Raw genomic sequence first — 22609 nt, forward strand, 5'->3', positions numbered from 1 at the left:
CTCTTCGCAGATGACTGTAAGATCTTCAGAGAAATCTCCACTTCCAACGATGCTCATCTTCTCCAGAATGACATAACAACGTTTTTTTCATGGTGCCTGACATGGAAACTTACTTTAAATCCTGAAAAATGTACTACTCTCACCATCTCTCTCAAAAAGAACCTGTTAAAGTCATCTTACTCCATCTTTGGCAATAACATCAAAGCAGTATCCTCTCATAAAGACCTAGGCATTGTTTTCGACCAAAAGCTCACATTTGAATAACATATTACAGGCACGACAAAAAAGGCTATGCGTCTCTTAGGTTTACTCTACCGTTTCACCGAAATTAGTGACATCTCAGCCCTCACCTTGTACTATAAATCATTCATCTCCCCAATAATAGAATACTGCTCTCCCGTCTGGTCCATGGCATGTCCCACTCAGCTCTCCAGAATTGATTCTGTTCTTAACCTTTTCCTGGCTATAGTTCGTTACAGGGTTCCCTCATTACGCAACTTTCCAACACCACATCTCCTGGCCTTTCTAAACCTACAGACTCCCTATCAGCGCCGTTTACTGAACGATTTTAGGTATCTTTACAAAATTGTCAATGGCAAAATCCGTTGCAACACACTCCTCCAGGAATTCCACTTTCGAGTGCCTATGCGCTCAACACGCAACACAAATCTATTTTACACAAAAAAGCCAAGACTGCAAATTCAAAAAAGATCGCTCTTCCACAGACTTCCCACTCAATATAACGACCTCCCATCAAGTGCTGATGTATTTTCCACAGAATATGCCTTTCGGTCAACCATCAGAAGATATGTTGCTAAATAATATTTAATTGTGCTATCTTGACTTATTTATATTAATATTTTGTCTTATTTTACTATTTTTATTTTTGTTCTTTTTTGTTATTTTCATTGTTACTGATTTCAGTGTAAAATGGCTACGTGCTGTATCTGAAATTTTCTCAATAAATAAATAAATTGTTCAATTGATACTGGAAGTCAGTGTAATCTATTAGATTATAAAATCTGGACAATTCTAAGTTCAATTATACCAGGAGCAAAATTGGAACAATTAGAAGGAATACAATTGGCTTGCTTTGCAGGAGATCAACGTATAAAGGTAATGGGTTTCAAAAATGTAACAGTTCAAATAGCAAATGAGTTTTTCCACATGGGACTGTATATTGTCAAACAGTTACACGCTGATTTAATTTTGGGTTCGCCGTTTTTGTGGCAATATAAGGCGATTATAAATTACAGCAACGCAACGGTCATGCTTTCAAATCCATTAGGTCAGGAAATAATTGCTCCGTTTTTAGTGCAATCTGAAGAAAGTCTTCCGTCAATGAAGGGAATAGTACGTTCTTGCAAATTACCAATTTCAACCACTTCACAAATTGAAGGAACATCTGACATCGCTTCGGAGGAAGATATTCGGCGTGCAGCGTACATGAACAATACTCTTCCATCTGATTGTTTGGATCAGTTATTTCATCTTCTTCTCGAATACCAAGTTTTATTTTCTGACAGACCTAAAAAAGCAAATGTGGAAGCTTACGATATACAATTGGATACTGATGTGCCAATAATAGCACCCACTTACCCTGTTCCTTATGCTAGACGGGATGATATGGAAAGAGAGTTACAAAAATGGCAACAGTGGGGCGTTATACAAGAAAGCACATCTCCCTATAGGAATCCACTCCACATAGTCCCAAAGGCGGGAGGTTTATGGAGACCAGTGGTCGACTTCCGTAAATTAAACCAACATGTAATTTCTCCGATGACACAGGTAGAGCCTATCTCGGAATTACTACAAAGATTGAAGGGAGCAAAATACTTCACATCTATTGACCTTAGTTGCGGTTATTTTCAGATTCCTTTGACACAAAGGTCGTTTAAGTTTACGGCATTTTCTTATAGAGGTATTTTGATGGAGTTCCATTTTTTGCCTTTTGGAATCAAAAGTGCCGTGAGTGTGTTCGTTGATAGAATGCATAAAATATTTGGCAATCATACAAATTCTTTCCTGATTGTTTATATTGATGATATTTTAATTTTCTCTCCATCAATTCAAAACCACTTAGAACATTTACGTTATGTTTTATCAACTCTGAAGACAGCTAATATGTCTATTAAATTGTCGAAATGCAAGTTCTTCCAAACTGAAATACATTTCCTAGGCCATGTGATTTCTGGAGAAACCATTCATATTGATCCTGAAAGGAACCAAGCAATCATGGATTTTCCAGTTCCTCAAAACAAGAAGGCTCTAAGGAAATTTTTAGGAATAGTAAATTGGAGGAGAAAATTTGTTCATAAATTTGCAATGATAGCTGCTCCTTTGTATGATTTACTAACATCAAATAACAAGTGGGACTGGAAGGAGAATCATCACCAAGCTTTTAATGATTTGAAACAGCTAGTTACATCTCCTGATGTATTAGCTCAACCGGATTTTAGTAAAATTTTCCATCTTAACACTGATGGAAGCAAAGTTGGAATTGGAGGAGTTTTATGGCAGTTATCAGATGACGATGAAACGTTAGTAATACAATATGTTAGTAGAATATTGCGTGGTACAGAATTAACTTATTCAACTCATGAGATTGAATGTCTTGCTATACTCTTTTCAGTAGAAAAGTTTAGTGTTTATCTTAGTGGAAGAACATTTGTTATTCATTGTGACCATCAGTCACTTTCATGGCTGCAGTCGGCTAGAAGTTTAAACCCAAGACTAAACCGCTGGGCATTAAAACTTCAAAGTTTTGATTTTACTGTTGAACATATTCAAGGTTCTACCAATATTGTGGCTGATGCCTTAAGCAGATATCCTGCAAGGGCACAGGGAGATTTATTCACATCGAAACTCTACGTTAATAATACAAATATCGATCTCCTATCCCAAGATACTCCACAATATTGGGTACAAGCTCAACAGAACGATGAGCAGTGTCAAAAGTTAAGAATTGCGATAAACAAAGGAGATTCTAAGTTCAAAATCGGAGGACATTTTAGAATGCATGAAGATATCTTATTCTATAAATCTATTGCGTCTGAACACTGGAGAATATTTGTACCTAAAAAAGCTGTGGAAAAGGTACTGTATGATCATCATGATTTATGTGGACATTTTGGTTATTCAAAAACCTTCAGAAAGTGTTCAAAATTTTTCTTTTGGCCAAACATGAAAGCCAGCATTAAATTATATCTGAGAAATTGTCTTGAATGTGCCAAGTCAAAGCAGAGAGTGCAACGTATCGCACGAGAAGATCATCGCATATTAACTCCTAAAATACATCAACTCCTTTCATTAGATTTGATTGGTCCGTTACCAGCTTCTCAAGGTTATCAATATATACTAAGTATAGTGGATCTTGCAAGTAAGTTTATTATGGTTTATCCTTTGCGTAAAGCTTCATCTATGGAAATTATCAATAAACTAAACCAATCGTATTTTCATCATTATCCTGCATGTCTAATTATATTAAGTGATAATGGTTCACAATTTAAATCTAAGGAGTGGCGAAGTTTTGTTACCTCCAAGAACATCAAGCATATTTTTACTTCGCCATATTCACCACACGCTAATCCAATTGAACGCTACAATAAAGAGATTGTGCGTTTACTGAGGTTATTTTGCAAGGATAATCATAAATCTTGGGCTAAATGTTTGACAAACGTTGTCAAATTGTTGAACAATTCATATTCTGAATCTATTGGTTTTACACCTGCGGAACTATTTTTACACGATCAAGTTAAAGATAATATAACTAATATTGTCGATTGGCCTGAGAATATTGAAGAATTATCCTGGAAGGCAAAATACTTGGAGCTAACAGAAAAACTTAAACATCGAAGAAATTCTAAAGGTGTTCAAACAAGCTCTGGTAGTAAAAATATTGTCAAAGGAGATTTAATCACGATTAAAAATCATGCTAAGAGCTCTGCTTTAAACAAAACTATCTACAAATTGTATGATTTGTTTATTGGCCCATTCTTGGTAATAGAAGTAAGAAACAATTGTGCGACTGTAGTTTCTCTAGATGGAAAGGGAACAAAAGGTAGACAAAACCTAGAAAACATTAAACCTTTTAATTGTTCGGAGGAGAAAAGAAAGGAGTTGTTAAGAAATACTGATTTATGTTTTAATTGTACATAAGGGTTGAATTTGTTGTAATTTTGTGCAAAAACGAGTTCAGTTGTTTGCATTATGTATTTTATTATCATGTGTAAACCAGCATGAATTTATTATCTCTGTTCTGTTGATCATCATATTATCTTTTATGTAAGAACTTATGTTTGGCTTCTATTCTCATCAGTATGGTGTATGTCAATGTATTGAGGAAGAGTGTTGACACGAATAACAAAGGGAGAATTATACAAGGTGTCTCTCTGGAAGAATGATAAGAAGGAATATATATATAATGTAAGTTGAATGTAATGTGGTTCGCATTTTTATTGAAGGGCTTCATTTGCACATATAGTTTCAAACTGAAGAAGTGCACTCGTTAAGAATAAAACTTTTTTAAAATGGACATAAGATGGTTATGAAATAGTAATGGTAATGAGATTGCAGTAAAGAAGAAATCTACTGAAGATGGCTGTAAAGAAGATGTGAAAGGAATAAGATTGCTGCCAAAGAAGTAGTAGAAGAAGAAGTGAAGATGATACATTGAAGATGTTACGTTTGAAAAATATACGTATTTCTACATCAAAGTATGATGTCAAGGTTTTCAACCGGAGGAGGAGGCTATTGCAACAGTTCTTTAATTCAAATACATTTTACAATTATATTTTGTTATTTAGTTGTGAGCATAATCTGAAAAGAATGAAGAAAATTCTGTTGTGCTACTCAGTTCAATTTTGATGTTATTTTGTTTGTTATTCGTTACTATAGTGACTGTAGAAATTGGTTAATAAACTAATTTTGTTAAGTAACATTTGAAAAGTTATTTTCATTTTAAAATATTGCAACAAACTGCTCCACACCGGGGACAGTTGCAATATCAGAACCATGGAAACAAGATATCAAGGGCGGTGGAATGAGGCCATGATGGCTGATTACTGCTGGTGACTCAAGAGAGATACTTCTGTCAATTAGAGTAGAAGCTCAGTGAAACGGCACAAAATATTTTCTGTTTGATCTGTTGGGGTTCACTCACACTCTATGGAGTTCTCTTTATGATGGTGCACTGACATCAATGACAAAACTTGTATAAAATATTAATTCCTATGACTTGTTGTAATACTTCAGTTTCATTGAAAATACTCCAAACTTGATTAATGTACATTAATTTTAAAACTATATTACAAAAGACAATGACGTGATAGGAGAAAACTGAAAGCAGATCTGATTTCAGCACACACAAGTTTATGTAAATCAGTTCTTACTTGCAGTGAAACATATAAAAAGTTTCAAAATGAATACTTGTGTAATCGAAAACTACCGATATTAGTGTGGAATAAATAGTTTCCGGGGTCGCTAAGATTAATAGTGACGCTTCGAATGCCGTTCAACTCCAAGTTCATCACCTATCGGGATGGTGAGAGGGGGTGAAAAATAAAATGTCAAAAATGACGTAGATTAGTGTCGAATCCATAGTTTCCGGAGTGTCTAAGCTAATTGGTGACATTCACGATGACCAAAGTTGGTACACATATGACTTACAATCTGGAAAGAAATATTGTGCGGGTTTGACACCCCTGGCACCCCTAGAAGTGGGGGAGGGAGGGGGTGACATGTAAAAATAATCGAAAACTACCGATATTAGTGTGGAATCCATAGTTGTCGGGGTCGATAAGATAAATAGTGACACTCCCATTTCCGTTCAACTTAAAGTTCATTTTACACTATAGTTAAAATTCATTATATTTTTGTCTAATAGAAGATTGGGATAAATAAATACCCGGCAAACGCCGGGCAATCAGCTAGTTTTTTTCATAAATTACAAAAGAGTAGGTGAGTAGTTGAATAATTTGATAAAACCCGTTGTTTATTGGTTTAAACTACCTCTGTATTTCTACTTCAAGGTTACATAAAATACTCCAGAAGGTTTTTCTGTGTCCTTCACCTTCTTTCAGAGTGTGCCTTGCACTAAATCAGTCAGCATCTGAAAATCTACTTTACTTTATTTTACTTTAATACCACAGATTAAAGCGATAATAGTGGCCAGCAAGGAAACCTCAAAGTATTTTAAGTTTGTTGCACGAAAAATAAATTTACCACAATTAATTATTTAATGCAGAGCCAAATATTTCAGTAAAAATATTGAATTGAGTTGGTGTTTTAAGTCCACTTTATGCACAGTAAGGCTAATTGGGACTGGACCTACAGTTTAAAGTGGAATCCGAACCACTGTGCCATGTGCCTTCACCGGGTATCGAACCCGGGATCCCTTGATTACAAGGCGATGACGCTACCACTGCGCCATCGGGGAGGCCATTCAGTAAAAATAATATTGTTCTTTTGCAATGACAATATCTTCGATTCATGGTGTGTCAGTGTGTGTACATAGAAGAAACGAAAGAGTCGTGTACGACTTTAGAGAGAGAAATTCGATATTTAAACACACGAGAGAGACAGGACATGACAGAGAGTGGGATGAGGCTAAGCAGATAGGAAGGGAGAAGAGAATACTAGTGAGAAAATGGAAGGAGGCCAAGGAAATAGAGAAGAAAGGTGAAGAAGACACAATGAACTGGAATGGGGAACTGAAGTTAAACAAATAATGGAAGAAGGTGTTAGAAAGAGTGGAAAGGACAAGAGAGAAAGAGGAGAGGAGAAGGAAGAAGAATGAAGGAAAAAGAGTGTGAGATAAAGAGTCCAACCACATTCTATATGGAAGAAAATGTTTAGCCTTTTAGGTGAAGTTACAGTTGTCAAGGGAAAGCCACCTGCTAGAATGTTCCAGAACAACTTTCTAATAGTCTGGAGGGGAGTAATGTTTGTGTATATATATCATCCTATTATAACACCATTAAGCCTTGTTTCCATGATTATGAAAAACTAAATATGCTGACCAAGGCAGAAATTTATTTTATTAAAAACATAAACTAAACTTAACGTTTCAACCTTCTAGCAAGGTCTTTTGTACTTGATACAGAGTCTGATGAAGACCTTGCTAGAAGGTTGAAACGTTACGTTCAGTTCAAGTTATTAATAAAATAAATTTCTGCCTTGGTCAGCATATTGAGTTTTTCAAATCATGGTGCAGTTGCTAAGAATACCACGTCAGGAAATTTAAATATGTAAGTTAGAAAATGCATTCAAAGACAAAAAATGCAAAAAAGGAAAATGAAAACAAAGTTTCTGGTTCTAATTGAAGGTATACAGACTACTATCAAGTATAGCATTATCTTCAAGGTCCAGAAAAAATGAGTTCCCATCAACTTCCTAGCCCTAGTATAGTAAACAATGTAAAAAGTCAATGGGATGGATTTGAACCTGTTAACACAACTTTCCCTACACACGGACACGCGCGGCAAAATAAGAGTTGTGATTACAAGCTCACTGCCCCATGAACTGTACCCTTCCGCTCGCGGGAACTACTTTCGTATCAGACCTGTTTATTGTAAAGAAGCAGTAATCGTAAAACCTAGAATTACGTCACAACGACATACTTAAGTCCATCTGCGTGACAGATATGTTTTATTGCTTACCATTCTACAGTAGTGAAATATATTTAAGGTATGCATTCTTAATCTTTACAGGGATTTCTTCCTGAGGTGGCATCAGGCGTTCGTTGTCTTCCCTTCTGTACAAGACACGAAGTTGTGAACTTTGTCGTTGTTTAAAGCCGTCAAACGCAGGAGCCATGTCTGCTGTAAGTATATTGTTTTCTAGTACCTAAAGCTCGAGCCCACCCGATAATTTGTCGTGTTATAATAATAATAATAATAACAATATTAATAATAATAATATAAGGTAAAGTTCCCCGTGCATATACTCATAGCATCGTGTCATGAAGACACATTCTCGATATCGGCGATTTTGGAGTTGATGTGATCAGCATCACGCTCCATCCTCCTTAACCCCCTGGCGTGCGCAGAGGGGTGGGGCTGAAGAGGCTACAACTTTTCCGATTTTTTTAGAAAATCAACATTTTCAAATAAAAGCAGTTAAGAACTCGCGGGGGGGGGGACAGAGTGGAACATGCAAAACACCCTTAAAATGCCCTTATTGTAATTTTGAGAGGTAAATTCTAAAAATACGAAATATTGTGTATGCTTCCTAGGAAGCATCTACGTACTATTCACCTTTACAATTCCAGCTCCTCCCCCCCCAAATCGTGTGTACGCCAGTGCACCAGGTATCCATTGATTTGAGGCTGGGTGAGCCTCAGAGCAGCTTTGTGGGGACAAGGCCTCAAAAATTCCCCCACTTTATATCACCCACACCGGGTATCAAACCAGGAATAATAATTATAATAATTGATATAATGAACTGATTAATTCACTTATACAGGGTGTATCATAAGTAATAGCACAAACTGACACAGTTGAAAGTACACGATAATAGAAACAAAAAAGTCTCGGTAAACATGGGTCCGCAAACGAGCCGTTTTCGAGATAATCGTGAATGTGTAATTACAAGCCGCCACTGACTTCATTGTTTGTAAACGTTGTCCTAGTTGGTAAAATGTAATAATGTGTGCGAATGTGTGGTTAGAAGCAGTCATTGATTGCACTTTGTAAACACCGAGTGCTTTACTCCTTGCGCGTTCCGAGGTTTGCTCTTTGTTTACAAAACAGAACATTTCCGAGAGGTGGCGTTGCAATCAAACAGGATGAATACAGCCACTACACAGAATTGTACATGCTTGTGACCAATTCCGAAATGAACCGGGGGTGTTCGAAAGAATTCGAAACTCAATGCGGAATCTCGTACAGTATTGCATCCAGATGCAAGGACGACACTTTCAACACCTCCTTTAACAGGTCATGTAACATAATAACGTTTGTTAAAGTAAGTAGAATGTTCAATAGAAGCAATGAGATCTTCAATGACGTTTCTTACTGTATTATTAGCCTTTTACCAACCAGGACGACATTTACAAACAATGAAGTCAGTGGCGGCTTGTAACCACACATTCGCAATTATCTCGAAAACGGCTAGTTTGCGGATCCATGTTTACAGAGACTTTTTTGCTGCTATTATCGTGTACTTTGAACCGTGTCAGTTTGTGCTATTACTTATAATACACCCTGTATAAGTAATACAAAAATTTATATAATAATTTATAGAATGAGACGTTGTGAATTAATTGTAAAAATTGGACGTGGTTGTGTATCTGACGCTTGATGTGCTCTGCATGAAGTAACAATAAACAATCATGACTCTTAGAGATATAGTAGAAGCATAAAACTAATTATTTTAATTGTCAATAACAGAAATAAAGTTCAGTTAGTATTCGAACAAAGTAGAAGTAAAATATACATTATATCGAAAAACGTATGAAAAAATACAGGAAGCATTATATGCTACCATTTAACCAAGGAGATAATACCGTGCGTCCATTTCGATCTGCAGCCGAGAGATCGGGAGAAGCGTGGCGGGCGGCGCTGACGGAGAAGTCGACATTTGCGGCCTGTAATGCCGGCTTATTTTTATAGACATATGCAGACATTTATATAAATATTGCAAAACGATCACTAACCTGTGTTATAACACGCAAAAGTTCTTCTGTAATTCATCCAAGTTCTGCTCTTATATACACAAATAAATACGCTATAGAAACGATGTTAAGAGCCACAGATAAAAAAGCATTTTAATCATGGTTTTGATCAGTAACGTCCTGCTTAAGTTTATATCCTTGAAAGAGTTTTGTGGCGATGGGAATCGTTTGGAGGTTTCGAATGTGCAACACTGTATCAGGATTACACTGCAGACGAAACCGATAAAAGTGAATGGTTTTCGTGAGCTTCCTCTCAATCCGAAATATCCGAGCTCGAGTTTTTTGTTCCTTCGCGACTAGATGAAGACAGAGTTGTAAATATAGTGGCGAGCAATGTAAACCAAGAGCGTGTTAATTTCGTACTGTGCGCAAGAGTGTTATTCTTGGTTACTTGCAGTTACTTGTTTGTGTTATTGTAGTGTGTATGTGTGACGTGTCAGTGAGACGATTGGAATGCCAGCCGCAAGATTCACGTTAGAACAAAGATTTTTTTATGTATGACATGTACCTACGTGAAAACAAACTCGTGTAGAGACGTGTGTAGGTAATTTGTACAGAAATTCCCATGCGTTTCAACTCCACACAGAGATACGGTTAGATATCTTGTCCTTAAATTACGAGAAACTGTATCGTTAAATTTTAAAACACCTAAGCAAAAACGACGGATTCTAACCGAAGCAAAACTCGATGATATTGGTGCAGCGTTAGAACGTTCTCCAAACAAACCTCTACGCCGTGTTTCACAAGAGGTGGGCGTGTCAAAATCATCGGCACATACAGTCACTAAGCTACTAAAATTAAAACCATACTCTTATAACACAGGTTAGTGCTCGTTTTGCAATATTTATATAAATGTCTGCATATGTCCATAAAAATAAGCGGGCATTTCAGGCCGCAAATGTCGGCATCTCCGTCAGTGCCGCACCCCACGCTTCTACCGATCTCTCGGCTGCAGATCGAAATGGACGCACGGTAGTTTCACATTTTTCAAAATTTCTAAATTGTGAGTTTTACGTAAAATGTCACACAACATAAAAAACTGTGACTCAAATTTTCCCCTAACTTTATTAAACGAGGTGTGTAAAATTTAATAACAAAATAGAATAACTATTGATATCAGTACACTATTTGCATGAAATTTAAAAATATATATGAGGGCAGTCAAATGAAAACCGAACACCCACCATAAAACACATTCCTCGCAAAAGTTGGCAACACTGTTGTTACGTATCGATACTGCCATCTGTAGGGTAGGAGAAATGCATAGTGAAAACGCATAGGTCCACACAGTTGCTCCGTCATTGCTCAGGAGGTGAGCGTAGTGAAAAGTGTGTTCGTCCAGCATTGGAAATGGAGGCAAGCAAAGAAGATCAGAGAGGTGTGATTCGTTTCTTGGTGGCTGAGGGTGCTGGAACACGCGAAATTCGTCGTCGCATGTCTGCAGTGTATGGCGAACACTGCATGTCCCTGACAAGTGTGCACGAGTAGCAGAAGAGATTCCGCGAAGGACGCACATCACTGCAAGACGATCCGCACCCGGGACAGGCCCATCGAGCCATTACGTAGCGTCAAATGTCTGAACTAGCAATTGACCGATACTGTACGACACTCCCCTACGCATTTCTATGTTCCATCATCTATTTCTCGTGTAATATGTCTCCACCCCCAGCCTTAACCATTCCAAACCCCTTTCTTGCTCCCATACACACACTTTCCTGAAGTACTCTACTTGTCCCCAATCCCACGGTCCCCTTGTGTGGAACTATAATGCTCTCTTTCACATTCCATCATGATTTCCAGCCTGTCTATGCTTCACTACATAGCCGTACCTTGGTGTCGCCAAGGAGGAGTGCTTGTCCCCCAAATTTTTCAGCTAATCTCCTTGGATCTAAGGAGCAAAGTATTGAAGACTATTAGTTATGATGTAAAATGTAAAAGTTATTTAGAAAAATAGTCTGGATGCTATTTCTATAGGATGGAATACTTGTCAGTTCTGCACCCCAAAGTTGTCCAAAGTTTGACTCTGCCCAAAGTTGTCCCAAGTTTGATTTTGACCCCCAAAAGTTAGGACCCAAGTTTGATTCTGACCCCCAAAAGTTAGGACCCAAGTTTGATTCTGACCTCCAAAAGTTAGGTCACAAATTTGATTCTGACCCCCAAAAGTTAGGTCCCAAGTTTGGTTCTGACCCCAATAGTTGATTCACCCCCCCCCCCCGCCGAAAGGTAGGCTCAAAGTTACGCCCATGTTTCTTAATTTGCAGTTTCATGTGTTTCCTTTCCAGATCTATCCCAGTCTGATTGTATGTATATTCCTTTTCCGGAATGTGTGGAGTATTGACGCGCAGAGGAGAAAGCTTTTGGGCGGGGCCAGACTAGGTGGGGAGACTAGTAGGCTTGCGAGCTGTCATGTTTTACAGAACTACTGGACCGCGAATGACCAGTCGAGTCGCCCCCTCCCCTCTGCGCGTTCATTGGACGAGGCACACACCCGTAACGTGCGCCCAGGACGCATTCGCGTTCTCTTCCTCCAGACATTCCGGAAAAGGAATATAAGAAGAGCGTTTTAGTAGGCAATGAGCTACGTATTGATGGCGACTCACTGCTTCTTCCCTTTTCAAGAGCGCGATCCAGAAGCTCCACGACTACCAGGGTCTGGTGGGAAGGCTCCACAGCATCCGTGACGTCATCAGCTGGAAGTGGGACAGCTGGAAGTACAAGGAGCAGAAGGAGGAGACCAAAGTTCCCGACTACTCCCTCGCCACCTCCGAACACCAGCGCCTTACGGACGAAGAGGATTACTCTCACATATACAGGTAAGGAATCCAGTCAAGTCAGGCGCTTATATTCTAGGCTATCGCCGAAGCCCAGATTAAATACAGAAAATAATCGACTATCAAATGTGACTGATGCTTCACTCTCAAACAACGACCGCTGCAAAAATTATAGTATAAAACCCGCGACTCCTGTCCGCCGTACTTCCGCGAGGAGAGGATTTTTCGTCCAAGGTTTGTTTTTCTTGTGCTCGCTCTATACATGGGGATGGACTCCTTTCCTTTAAAACTACCATTAGACTTCAGCGGTTAAATTCTTCCCCGACCAGCGCCTGGAGGCGGTCGGTGACGTATTTGTAGTGGCTTCTTATGGCCGCGTGCACCAACGCCGATTATTTCGAAGTTCAGATGAACGAGATCAATTTTAATCCACTCTAAATGAACTTGGTTTAAAGATTTTCATTGCACCAACGAAAAACGACGTTCACGAGATTCCGTTCAAATGATCCGAGATTAATTTGTAAGGCTATACCTGATTGGTTGGCTAAAACAAATGACAATCAAGAACCCCACAGAGTAGTGTGATGTGTTAAAGTATCAACGTGTAGGAGAAGAAAGTAATTCGGGCCGCAAACTTATCTGAATTTGAGAAATGTACTGATCAACCTTGTCGACGAGTACAAAGATGTAGTAGGGTGTAAAGAAATAATAATCTTAAAAAAGAAACTGACGGCGCAAGACAAAAGGATAAGGAGAAAGCATGGAACCTTCTTCTACGGGACTTCAATGCCTTACGAAATGCATTCGCGAGAGAACAGCGTACGCTCATATGGTATGGTACGCTCGCCCGCTCAATAAAGATATTTTATTATTATTATTATTACTGTATTGTGGTAAGTATTTGAATTTTTCATTTCTTAATTCTTATATATTTATATTGTCGTGTCGTGTAAATAGCCAGTAACATGTATTTTCGTAAATTTATACAATCGTATTTCCTCTGTTGTAATTTACCTTGCACATGCATATGTTTTGTGTTCTGGGATAGAAATACAGTATTTAGAAACATTTCGACTTTGTGCCAGAGAACCACAAATTATTATTATTATTTTGGCAGTTTTTAGTTTACTTTACACATTTCTCGAATTATCGGCATTGTACATCCAACATCTCTAGCGTTTGCACGCCCTCGATATCATTTTCCGCTCTTTTTATATTCAAAAACAACTGCCTGCAGTCGAAGCGTCAGTATCGTGAACCACGGTTCACACACCAAAACGGTCGCGAATGGCCAATCAGAAGATAAACTCGTTTTGATGTTCCTAGATCGCGATCAAGAGTTGAACCGTCTTGGTGCAATGGAATTTTCCAGTGATCCTTTCCCGATCCGAGTTTAAAATTTGATCTTCGTTCGTGCACACGGCCATTAGACAGGGAACTCTTCGTTTTACAACGGCGGTAAAACCTTTCAGCGATGCCAATGCGCTAACCAGCATGGGATTTTCCCAGGCAAGGGAAATTTTGAAACTAAACTACTATTACAGGAACGGGAAAAGAGTGGCTGGCATGTGATAGGGAATTTGTTCTCTAGGCCAAAACAACACTGTCCCATCGAACACATGCAGAACTCACAGGCCACTGACCTTCAACCAACCACGCTATACGATGTTTTCTTTCAACCCCTCTGCTGCTTTGTTTATGACTGGCTGGGGCAGACTGCCTGGCCCGGAGATGACAAAGGGCATTTTGCGAGTGGAAATCGCGTTGAAGGAATTTTAAGAAAATTAGGTATCTTTCTGTGTGGATTTTCTTAAGTGTTGAGCTAGTGGCTGCGTCGTGTAGTGAACGAAAATGAATGACATAATTAACGAACTATTGACGAAACAATTTACTCTGCTTTTGCATGAGGATAAACTTCAAATCGTGAAGATATCCAGGCCTCTGGCATCGCAAAGAAGAGAAGAATGGATTTGATTTGATATTTTGCGTTGCTCTTCTGCCACTTTAGCTAATCGCGACGATGAGAATGAGTGACGATACGATGAAATTCATGAAGGGTCATTCACAAAGAATACCCATGTCCATGCCTGGACTTGAGCCCGGGACCCCTGGCGTCATAGTGCGCTGTGCTAATAACCATTTTACCACAGAGGTTGCCAAGAGAAGAATGGAGTTCCTGTCCAAATTAAATATTCAAGGTAAGAAGTTTATTATACGCGTATGTTTTATTCTCGCACGTAGGCCTACAAAAATATTTCACAATATGGGCCTCTATATTTTATAAATAACCATGAAATATTTGAAATGTTTTCCTTATTGTTTCCTTATTGTTTTTATATTAATGAAACAGTGATATTTTTATAATTATTAGTAAATTGTAATGTATGTATTTTAATCGCAATGTCACATAAGAGCCTCCCATTTGAACATTATGATAAGAGATAGCCCAGGTTTTAAACCCAGCATACGCCACTAAGTCAAGTGTAGGTGCTAGAGTACTACATGGGACCACGATCATACTCGTTCGACTCTTCCACGCTCGAGTGTAGAGAATCCAATATTATTTCAATGTGACGTATGAAATGTTATGATAGAATCATGAGAATATCAAGGTGGCGCAATAAGTGTAAAGTCGTTGATTTTCAAGATACAAACGTTTTATTAACACCAAAACTAGTGTTGCATCGACGCTTTTTTACTCGATCGTCTAATAGTTCACATGGACGCTAGATGGCTTACGGAATGGACAGTTTCTTCGCTCGAGCGAATTACGCTCGAACATTCAAACGATCATTGGATAGGTATACACTGATGATAAAGTAAGGAAGACGATGTCGGAAAAATGACGTCATTTTTGCTGTACACACACATCCGTAGCCTCTCCTCAAAGTTCCGCATTGCCCTTGCCAACATTTTCATGTCATCTTTCAGACATCGTCTTCCATACTTAAATTATCACTTTATGCCTATCCAAACTGCATTTCTTACCGATGGTTTTGTTGTTAATAAAACGTTTGTATCTTGAAAATCAACGACGTTACACTTATTCCAAAAAACGTGCGTTCTTATTGCGCCACTTTTAAATTTTTGAAATTAAATATATGAAATATTATTTCAATAACCCTAGAAATATATGTGTAAAAATCCACCCTTGTAGTTTCAGCCCATAATCAAATATTCATTTTCATGCTATCGCTATGTATTGGTAAGATAGGCTAAATTACATTTTTAACATGGAGATGATGACTTTGTTCACTATAGTTTCAATTTTACTGCATCTTTCATTTCACGATCCATTTTTATGACCTAGAAATACAGACAAATTACGGTTATATGTGAACTACCGCTCATTTTGCCAAACGTTGGGCAAAGAAGGTCTCAATTCCGTATGCCATCTAGCGTCATCCGTGCGAACTATTTGCCGCTCGAGCGAAAAACGCTAATAGGCGCTATCCACGGGAAGGAAGTGTCTTCGCGCACGACAACTTCGATTCGTAGACCCACAACATGTAGTAAACCCAGTGGCGGTCGGCGGCAACTATGATGGGTAGTGCCAACGTGAACAAGTAAATAGAAAAAAAACCTCCGCAATGCCCCCCTCCCCCTCCTTGAGGTTGCGCCACTGGCCAAGATGTTTATCCTCGTTTGGTAACGTGGAAAACAACGTGTGTTTAAGTAGTAACTTACTAATCCGATTCATCTTCACTCACTAACCTATCTTTATACACTACAGGACACTTGCCTAAAAATATAACAATTACAAGAGAAAAGGAAAAACAAATCCTATCACCTTTTCCTCCTCCATGAACACGTATTCTAACTGGATGTCAAAAATATCTTCGTTATGAAAAGAAATTGTCGAAATGCCAAAGGAAACTCGCATCATCATAGGATTTTTTACTTTCATATTTTTAAAAAAGTCTGGACGGCCCTCTTGGTGCATCTATCTATTATCAAAAATGTTCATTTAACTTTGGAAAAATATTAGGTTCGTTTTTCCAAAAGTAGGCAGAAATTACTTCTCCAACGGGGTCTTACAAACCAGTCGTATTTAGCGACTTTTTTCTGAAGGTGGCAACTGTGTCGTGTCAACACTGCGAAAGTTCCCTCGCAAGGCCAGGCGAAGACGGGAACGGTTTCTTATGTGGTAACCCCGCCCCCTGCCACTTTGTTCTCTGCTCATGGTGCAAATGTTCTTCGCGGAGACTTCTTCAACCCTCTGCACGTGTGTCAACTTGGTTAGGCCAGCTCTTAGGCGGCACGGACTGTTGCCTCGCGAGGGTACGAACGAAACAGCTGGCGATGCAGTGAGGATGTTGGAGCGGTCGTCACGTTAGTTTGACCGATTGCAAGATTCGAATCTCCTTGTCTGTAACCTATCAATGTATTCATTTAACAATATTTGGCGAGGTATGCGTTTCTTCTGAGGGTAGTGCCATGGCATGGCGGCTCTACCCCTTGAGCCGCCGCTTAGTAAACCCACAACGAAGTAAACGATGTCATCTTCACGCAAATTATTTTATGATTGCTGGAGAGAAAATAAATTTACCACAATTATTTAATCCCTGCCAAGGATTTCAGTTTAAAATATTAGTGTGCTTTTCCCTTAACACTTTTTTCGATGAATTGCGAATTTGCTAAAAGGACCAGCATGGGCGTCGGCAGGGGGGGATTCGAACCGGTCGGTCGACCCCCCTGGAAATTTCCATCTACTTTTTCAATTTATGGCAATTTATAAACGAAACACTTTATTTCACCTCATTTTGCGTCATTGTTTAAAAATGGCCTTGAGATATCGAATTTGGTACGAAACTTTCATAATTTGCAACACTGAAACACTGTTAATTTGTAACTTTCACACGTTTTGAAGCTTCTTATACTTCTGCGTTTTCTGCTGCTACTGCTACTAATGTTAGAAGTAACTATTATGTAATTTGGGTTGTAACAAGTACTATATTATTCATATCTAGGGATATTAAACTTATTGGATGCTAAACTAAACTAAAACTGCTACTACTACTACTAGTAATAATAACAATTTAAAATACCGATAATGCAATAATTTTAAAAATGAACCCCTCTTTGACAAACTTCTGCATATGCCACTGGTCTGTATCACAATATTTTTGAGAGGGGGTGTCCTTGACGTCTTCGATTCGACCCCCAAAAGGAAAATTTCTGGCGACGACCATGCATGTCAGGAAATTTAAATATGTAAGCTATGCTATCAAATGCATTTAAAATTAACGAAACGACACGGGAGGAGAAAAATAAACCTGGAAAATGAAGGAAAAAAATCAGCAAAATACTGAAAAATGACAAAGTAAAAAAGGCTGAAAATGCAAAATATTAAACAATGTTTTTTCTGGTTCTAAATAAAGGGAAACGGACCAAGGTTGTCGAAGGTCCAGGAAGCAATAAATTCTAATGGGTTACGTAACAGGACCGGAACCATTTTTGTCGCACAATTTAAATTCGGTCCAAGTGGCGTATTGTTTAATTGAAAAACGATTCCTGGGCCGTATTTAAATTCATCCGGAAAAAAGGTTGTTCCTGGACCGAATTGAAATAATTTACAGATAACAAGGTTCTTTACGGTCCAGAACCCATTTACCTTTGCTCATTTTCTATCTTGGATCGGAATTGAATCTATTTAAAATTGCTGAACCTTTAAGAACCCTGAAACGGACTTTCTAGTTTATTTGGGACTTTTAACCACTGTTATTTAAAAGAGATTTACCAACGTTTCGGAGGCTACATCTGCCTCCGTCTTCAGGGTAGCGTGTCTAAATGGTTGCCTTGGAGGATTATTCTAGGTGGCCTAGGCTCCACCGCGTCCGTCGGTCACAATCCGACATATGCAATCCGGGGCGGTCCAGTCCCCGGGGATCAAGGTGGAAACCTAACGGTGCCGCACGAAGCCTTGATCGTAATCTTGACGTGGTCATTGTAAGAAGTGGAGCCTGGCCACTGATAATCCTACCTGGCAACTTTGTATATACTAGAGGTCTTTGTGACCGACGGACGCGGTGGAGCCTAGGCCACCTAGAATAATCCTCCAAGGCAACCATTTGGACACGCTACCCTGAAGACGGAGGCAGATGTATCCTCCGAAACGTTGGTAAATCTCTTTTAAATAACAGTGGTTAAAAGTCCAAAAAAAAAAAAAATGGAATGAATAAATCACCACTGATTAGCTACAAAAAAAGAACTGAAACGGACTATTATCAGGTTTAGCATTACTTTCATCAACTTCCGAGACCTACTAACGAGTGTTCCCTCCTTTCCAGGTCGAAGTCCAGATGCGAGCTTGTGAGGATCTCTTCCGCTGTCATGGGGATAGAGTTCGCGTACGCGGCGGAGACGGCGTTCGTGTCTCCCACCCTCCTGAAGATCGGCGTCCAGCACAAGCACATGACCATGGTGTGGGCACTCAGCCCCCTCGTGGGCTTCTTCCTCACGCCCATCCTGGGCTCCGTCAGCGACAAGTGCCGCCTGAGGATGGGACGTCGACGGCCCTTCATCCTGCTTCTGTCGCTCGGCGTCCTCACAGGTAACTAACTATATTACGTCCACGGCAAGAACAAAGTTAAGGTAAACGAAAGCACGTGACAGGTGAAGAATCATATTGATGAATTCCAATGGCAAGTGTTCTCCAAGAATCTTGCGCATTGGAATATAGTGTGCATGCTGAAGCTGTATCATAAAACATTAAACTAAGTTGCTACAGCCAGGCGTATCTAGTAATATATTTCCGGGGAAGGGGAATCCGAACCAAGTGTCTCGCAAAAAAAAATATGTTTAAAATAATTATATTATAAATATACAGTGTGTCCCAAGATAAACTCTTTGAACTTTAATAAGAGACAAACTATTGAAGATGACTTGACTGGACAGTTTGCATTTGTAGCTTCAATGTCTATGTTGAGTATGTGTGAGAGCATATAGACCTTCTTTTGTTTTTAGTCCCGTCACAGCCTGCCAAGCGGTAGTCATTCGTGTACACAAAATGGCAGAGATGAGAAATTTTTCTTTCGAGAAACGTAAGAAGAGTCGAATATCCATCCAGATCTCCTGATTTAACACAGTTAAGTTCCTACCTGTGGGGAACCGTGATGAATGTTGTGTACGCCACAAAGCCAGAGACACTTGAGTGACGTGGGACATGACGACAACGCTTCCCTTCCCGCAGAAACCGTATCTGCTGTTTGTCTATCTGTTCAGATTGCCCATATTGTATTGTTGCCAATGTTGGCCATTTTGAACATCTATATCTTTAAGGTATGTGACTACAGGGTGCGGGTGCGAAATCACTGCAGATTGGTGGGCGGAAGGAGCAGACAGAGCAGGAATACACACTACATATATACCGGGTGGTCCAAAAGTCCCGCAACGCTCACATATCACATAACGAGCTACCAACCATCCTCCTAGCTCACTTAGGAACGGAGATATGGCAATTTTAAATTATCGCAAAAATAATAATAATAAATAAATAAAATTAAAAAAATTTATATATATATATATATATATATATATATATATATATAAACCATAGCGCGACAGCCCTTGAGGGCCTTGGCTTACCTACCAACTGCTGGTCTCCCTCCCACACTGTTCCTCCGTCACCTGTTATAGCGTGGAGATCTTAGACCAGTGAGCTGAAATGAACAAGTACGGTCGCCGACCCGGAACGATTAATCAGCAGAAACGTAGCAGAACAATCGGCGCCAAATAGGCCAGGAAATTTGGAGAAGCGATCAGTTGAACGCAGAAGCGAGCAACGAGAATACGTAGAAGTATTCCAGAAGAGGTCCGCCGTTTGAGAACGCTGCCAAAGAAGACCCGAGTGCAACCGCCACTCCGCCTTACACCACACGACAGCCAGCCTTGTTCTTTGGGCTGAAGCGGTTAACCGCCTGGTTTCGCACCGCGAGGTTGGCGCTCGTCATCTTCGTCGCAGCGAGTCCCGTTGCAGAGCCCGGACAGCCACAGACCGCACGGACATCTTTCACCGCCACCCAGTCTCTGTCGCAGAGTTTTCGTAACGTGCCATTGTTTCGGGCACGAAGCGAAGGCCGAATACGCCGCCAGCGCCCAGTCAACCTGCAACGCCACAGTATACGGAAGAACTGTGGTCGTTCTTCTCCCGGACGCCACGAAACTGAAGATCGTGGGCATCACAGACGAGGATACGCAGCACGAGGCTGTACCCGGACGTCAACACCGGACTGACTGACCGAGAGGTGAGTTGGGCAGCACTCAACAGCCCTTGTTTCCTTCCACGCCACTGGCTAGGGGTTGATAAGGGAGATTGTAGGGGGACCTCAAACCTGAAACCTCCTGCTCTATCATCTGGGTCCTACAGCACTCACGGTAACATCCCCCGTAACAACAAAGATCCAATATATATATATATATATATATATATATATATATATATATATATATCCATTATTAAATTATATTATAAGATATATAATATACGGACTGTTCTTCATTCGAAATTCGATTACAAATTGAAGATTTTAATATACTCCAAGAACAGTGATTTGAATGACTACTGGTTGTTGACAAAACACGATGAGAAATGGGGAAGAAATAACAAGTAGGACTTATTCTGGGGATTGCTGGGTTCATTGTCCTTATACGAGGGTGGTTCAGCATGCTCCGCCCCTGACATAGAAGGAACCCTCGTAGGAAAACCAAATCACTGTCACTTTTCAACATAGTCCCCTGCAACATTAACACACTTTTCCAATCCGCCTTCCAGTGCTTCAATCCCAGCAGAAAAAAATTATTTTGGTTGGTCCTGCAACCAAGCATTCACAACATCCATAACCTCGGAATCACTGTCAAAATGTTTTCCACAAAGGTGTTTCTTCATGTTCGGGAACAGGTGGAAGTCACTGGGGGCCAGATCTGGAGAATAAGGGGCATGAGGGACAATTTCAAACCCTGTTGCATGAATTGCAGCCACCGCAACTTGGGAGGTGTGGGCGGGAGCATTGTCACAATGGAACAACACACCACGGGCGAACATTCCGCGGCATTTCTCCTTGATGGCAGTATGTAATTCTTCAATTAGGGTTGCAAAATAAACACCTGTGATTGTCTTTCCCTGTTGGAGATAATCTATCAAAAGGATTCCTTCTGCATCCCAGAACACTCTGCCCTTTGATGGTTGAACCTTGAATTTCTTTGGGGGTGTTTCCATTGCATGCTTTGGCGTTTACTTTCGGGATCGAAGTGGTGAACCCACGTATCATCCATTTTAACAAATCTCTTCAGAAACTTTGGCTTGTCAGCCTTTATTGTCCGCAACAGGTTCTGACTCGTCACACGACGTGTTCTCTTTTGGTTGACAGTCAGCATTCTCGGGCCCCAATGTGCAGAGATTTTTTCATTAACTAATGATGATGAATAATTGAATGCACACTGCCAGTTGAGATGCCACATGTGTCTGCTATATGGCGGACAGTCACTCGCCGGTCTGCCAAAATCATGTTGTGCACTTTTGTAATCATTTCTGCTGTGATCACCATTGCAGATGAGCCACCACCATGCTCATCTTCACAGGTCTGCCGACCACATTTAAATTCACGGCACCATCTCTTCACTGGATCATATGAGTTGTTAGAGTCTCCAAGAGTTCCCACCATATCTGCATGGATGTCTTTCGGTGTTAGATTTTTCTTGAGTAAATATTTTATCACTGCTCGGACCTTAGATTTTTCCATTGATTCACATGTGGCTACACTTCTTACTGATCATCAACGTGTAACGAAAAGAGAAATTGTTGTAAATTCTTGAAACTTTGTGGATATTAGTCTAAGAATGAACAATGTTACATATAAAATTACATGTCTCTACTATCACTGGAAATGGGTCAGGGGCGGAGCATGCTGAACCACCCTCGTAGATGAAGCTCTTTGTTGTTCATTCTGTGCGTGTGTTTTCGATATTGTTCCAGTAAAGTTATTATTCGACTTCAAAATTATTTTTCTTTGTTAGAACAAAACTTCTCCCCCCCCCCCGCGAAAAGTTTGTTGGGGGGAATTTTAGGACAAAATCGTTGGGATTTCGCACGCTTCCTGTTATTAGTGTTCCTGTTATTGACGTTCAAAGAGTGTAAACACTATGTTGGGACCCTCTGTATTAAATG

The 22609-nt window shown here is 39.8% G+C and overlaps 1 protein-coding gene across 1 annotated transcript in view; it reads left to right on the forward strand.

The window, feature by feature from the left end:
- The window catches only part of lovit (loss of visual transmission), a 374492-nt gene that overhangs the window by 218416 nt on the left and 133467 nt on the right, over positions 1 to 22609 (forward strand). The window contains exons 2-4 of the mRNA XM_083115802.1: positions 7710 to 7822; positions 12293 to 12486; positions 18735 to 18997. Of these exons, the coding sequence (XP_082971928.1) occupies positions 7814 to 7822; positions 12293 to 12486; positions 18735 to 18997 (466 nt within the window). The 5' untranslated portion in view covers positions 7710 to 7813. The remainder of the gene's footprint in view (positions 1 to 7709; positions 7823 to 12292; positions 12487 to 18734; positions 18998 to 22609) is intronic.

This window comes from Lepisma saccharinum (genome assembly GCF_977018435.1).
Source record: "Lepisma saccharinum chromosome 15 unlocalized genomic scaffold, izLepSacc3.1 SUPER_15_unloc_1, whole genome shotgun sequence".
Taxonomy (NCBI): Eukaryota; Metazoa; Arthropoda; class Insecta; order Zygentoma; family Lepismatidae; genus Lepisma; species Lepisma saccharinum.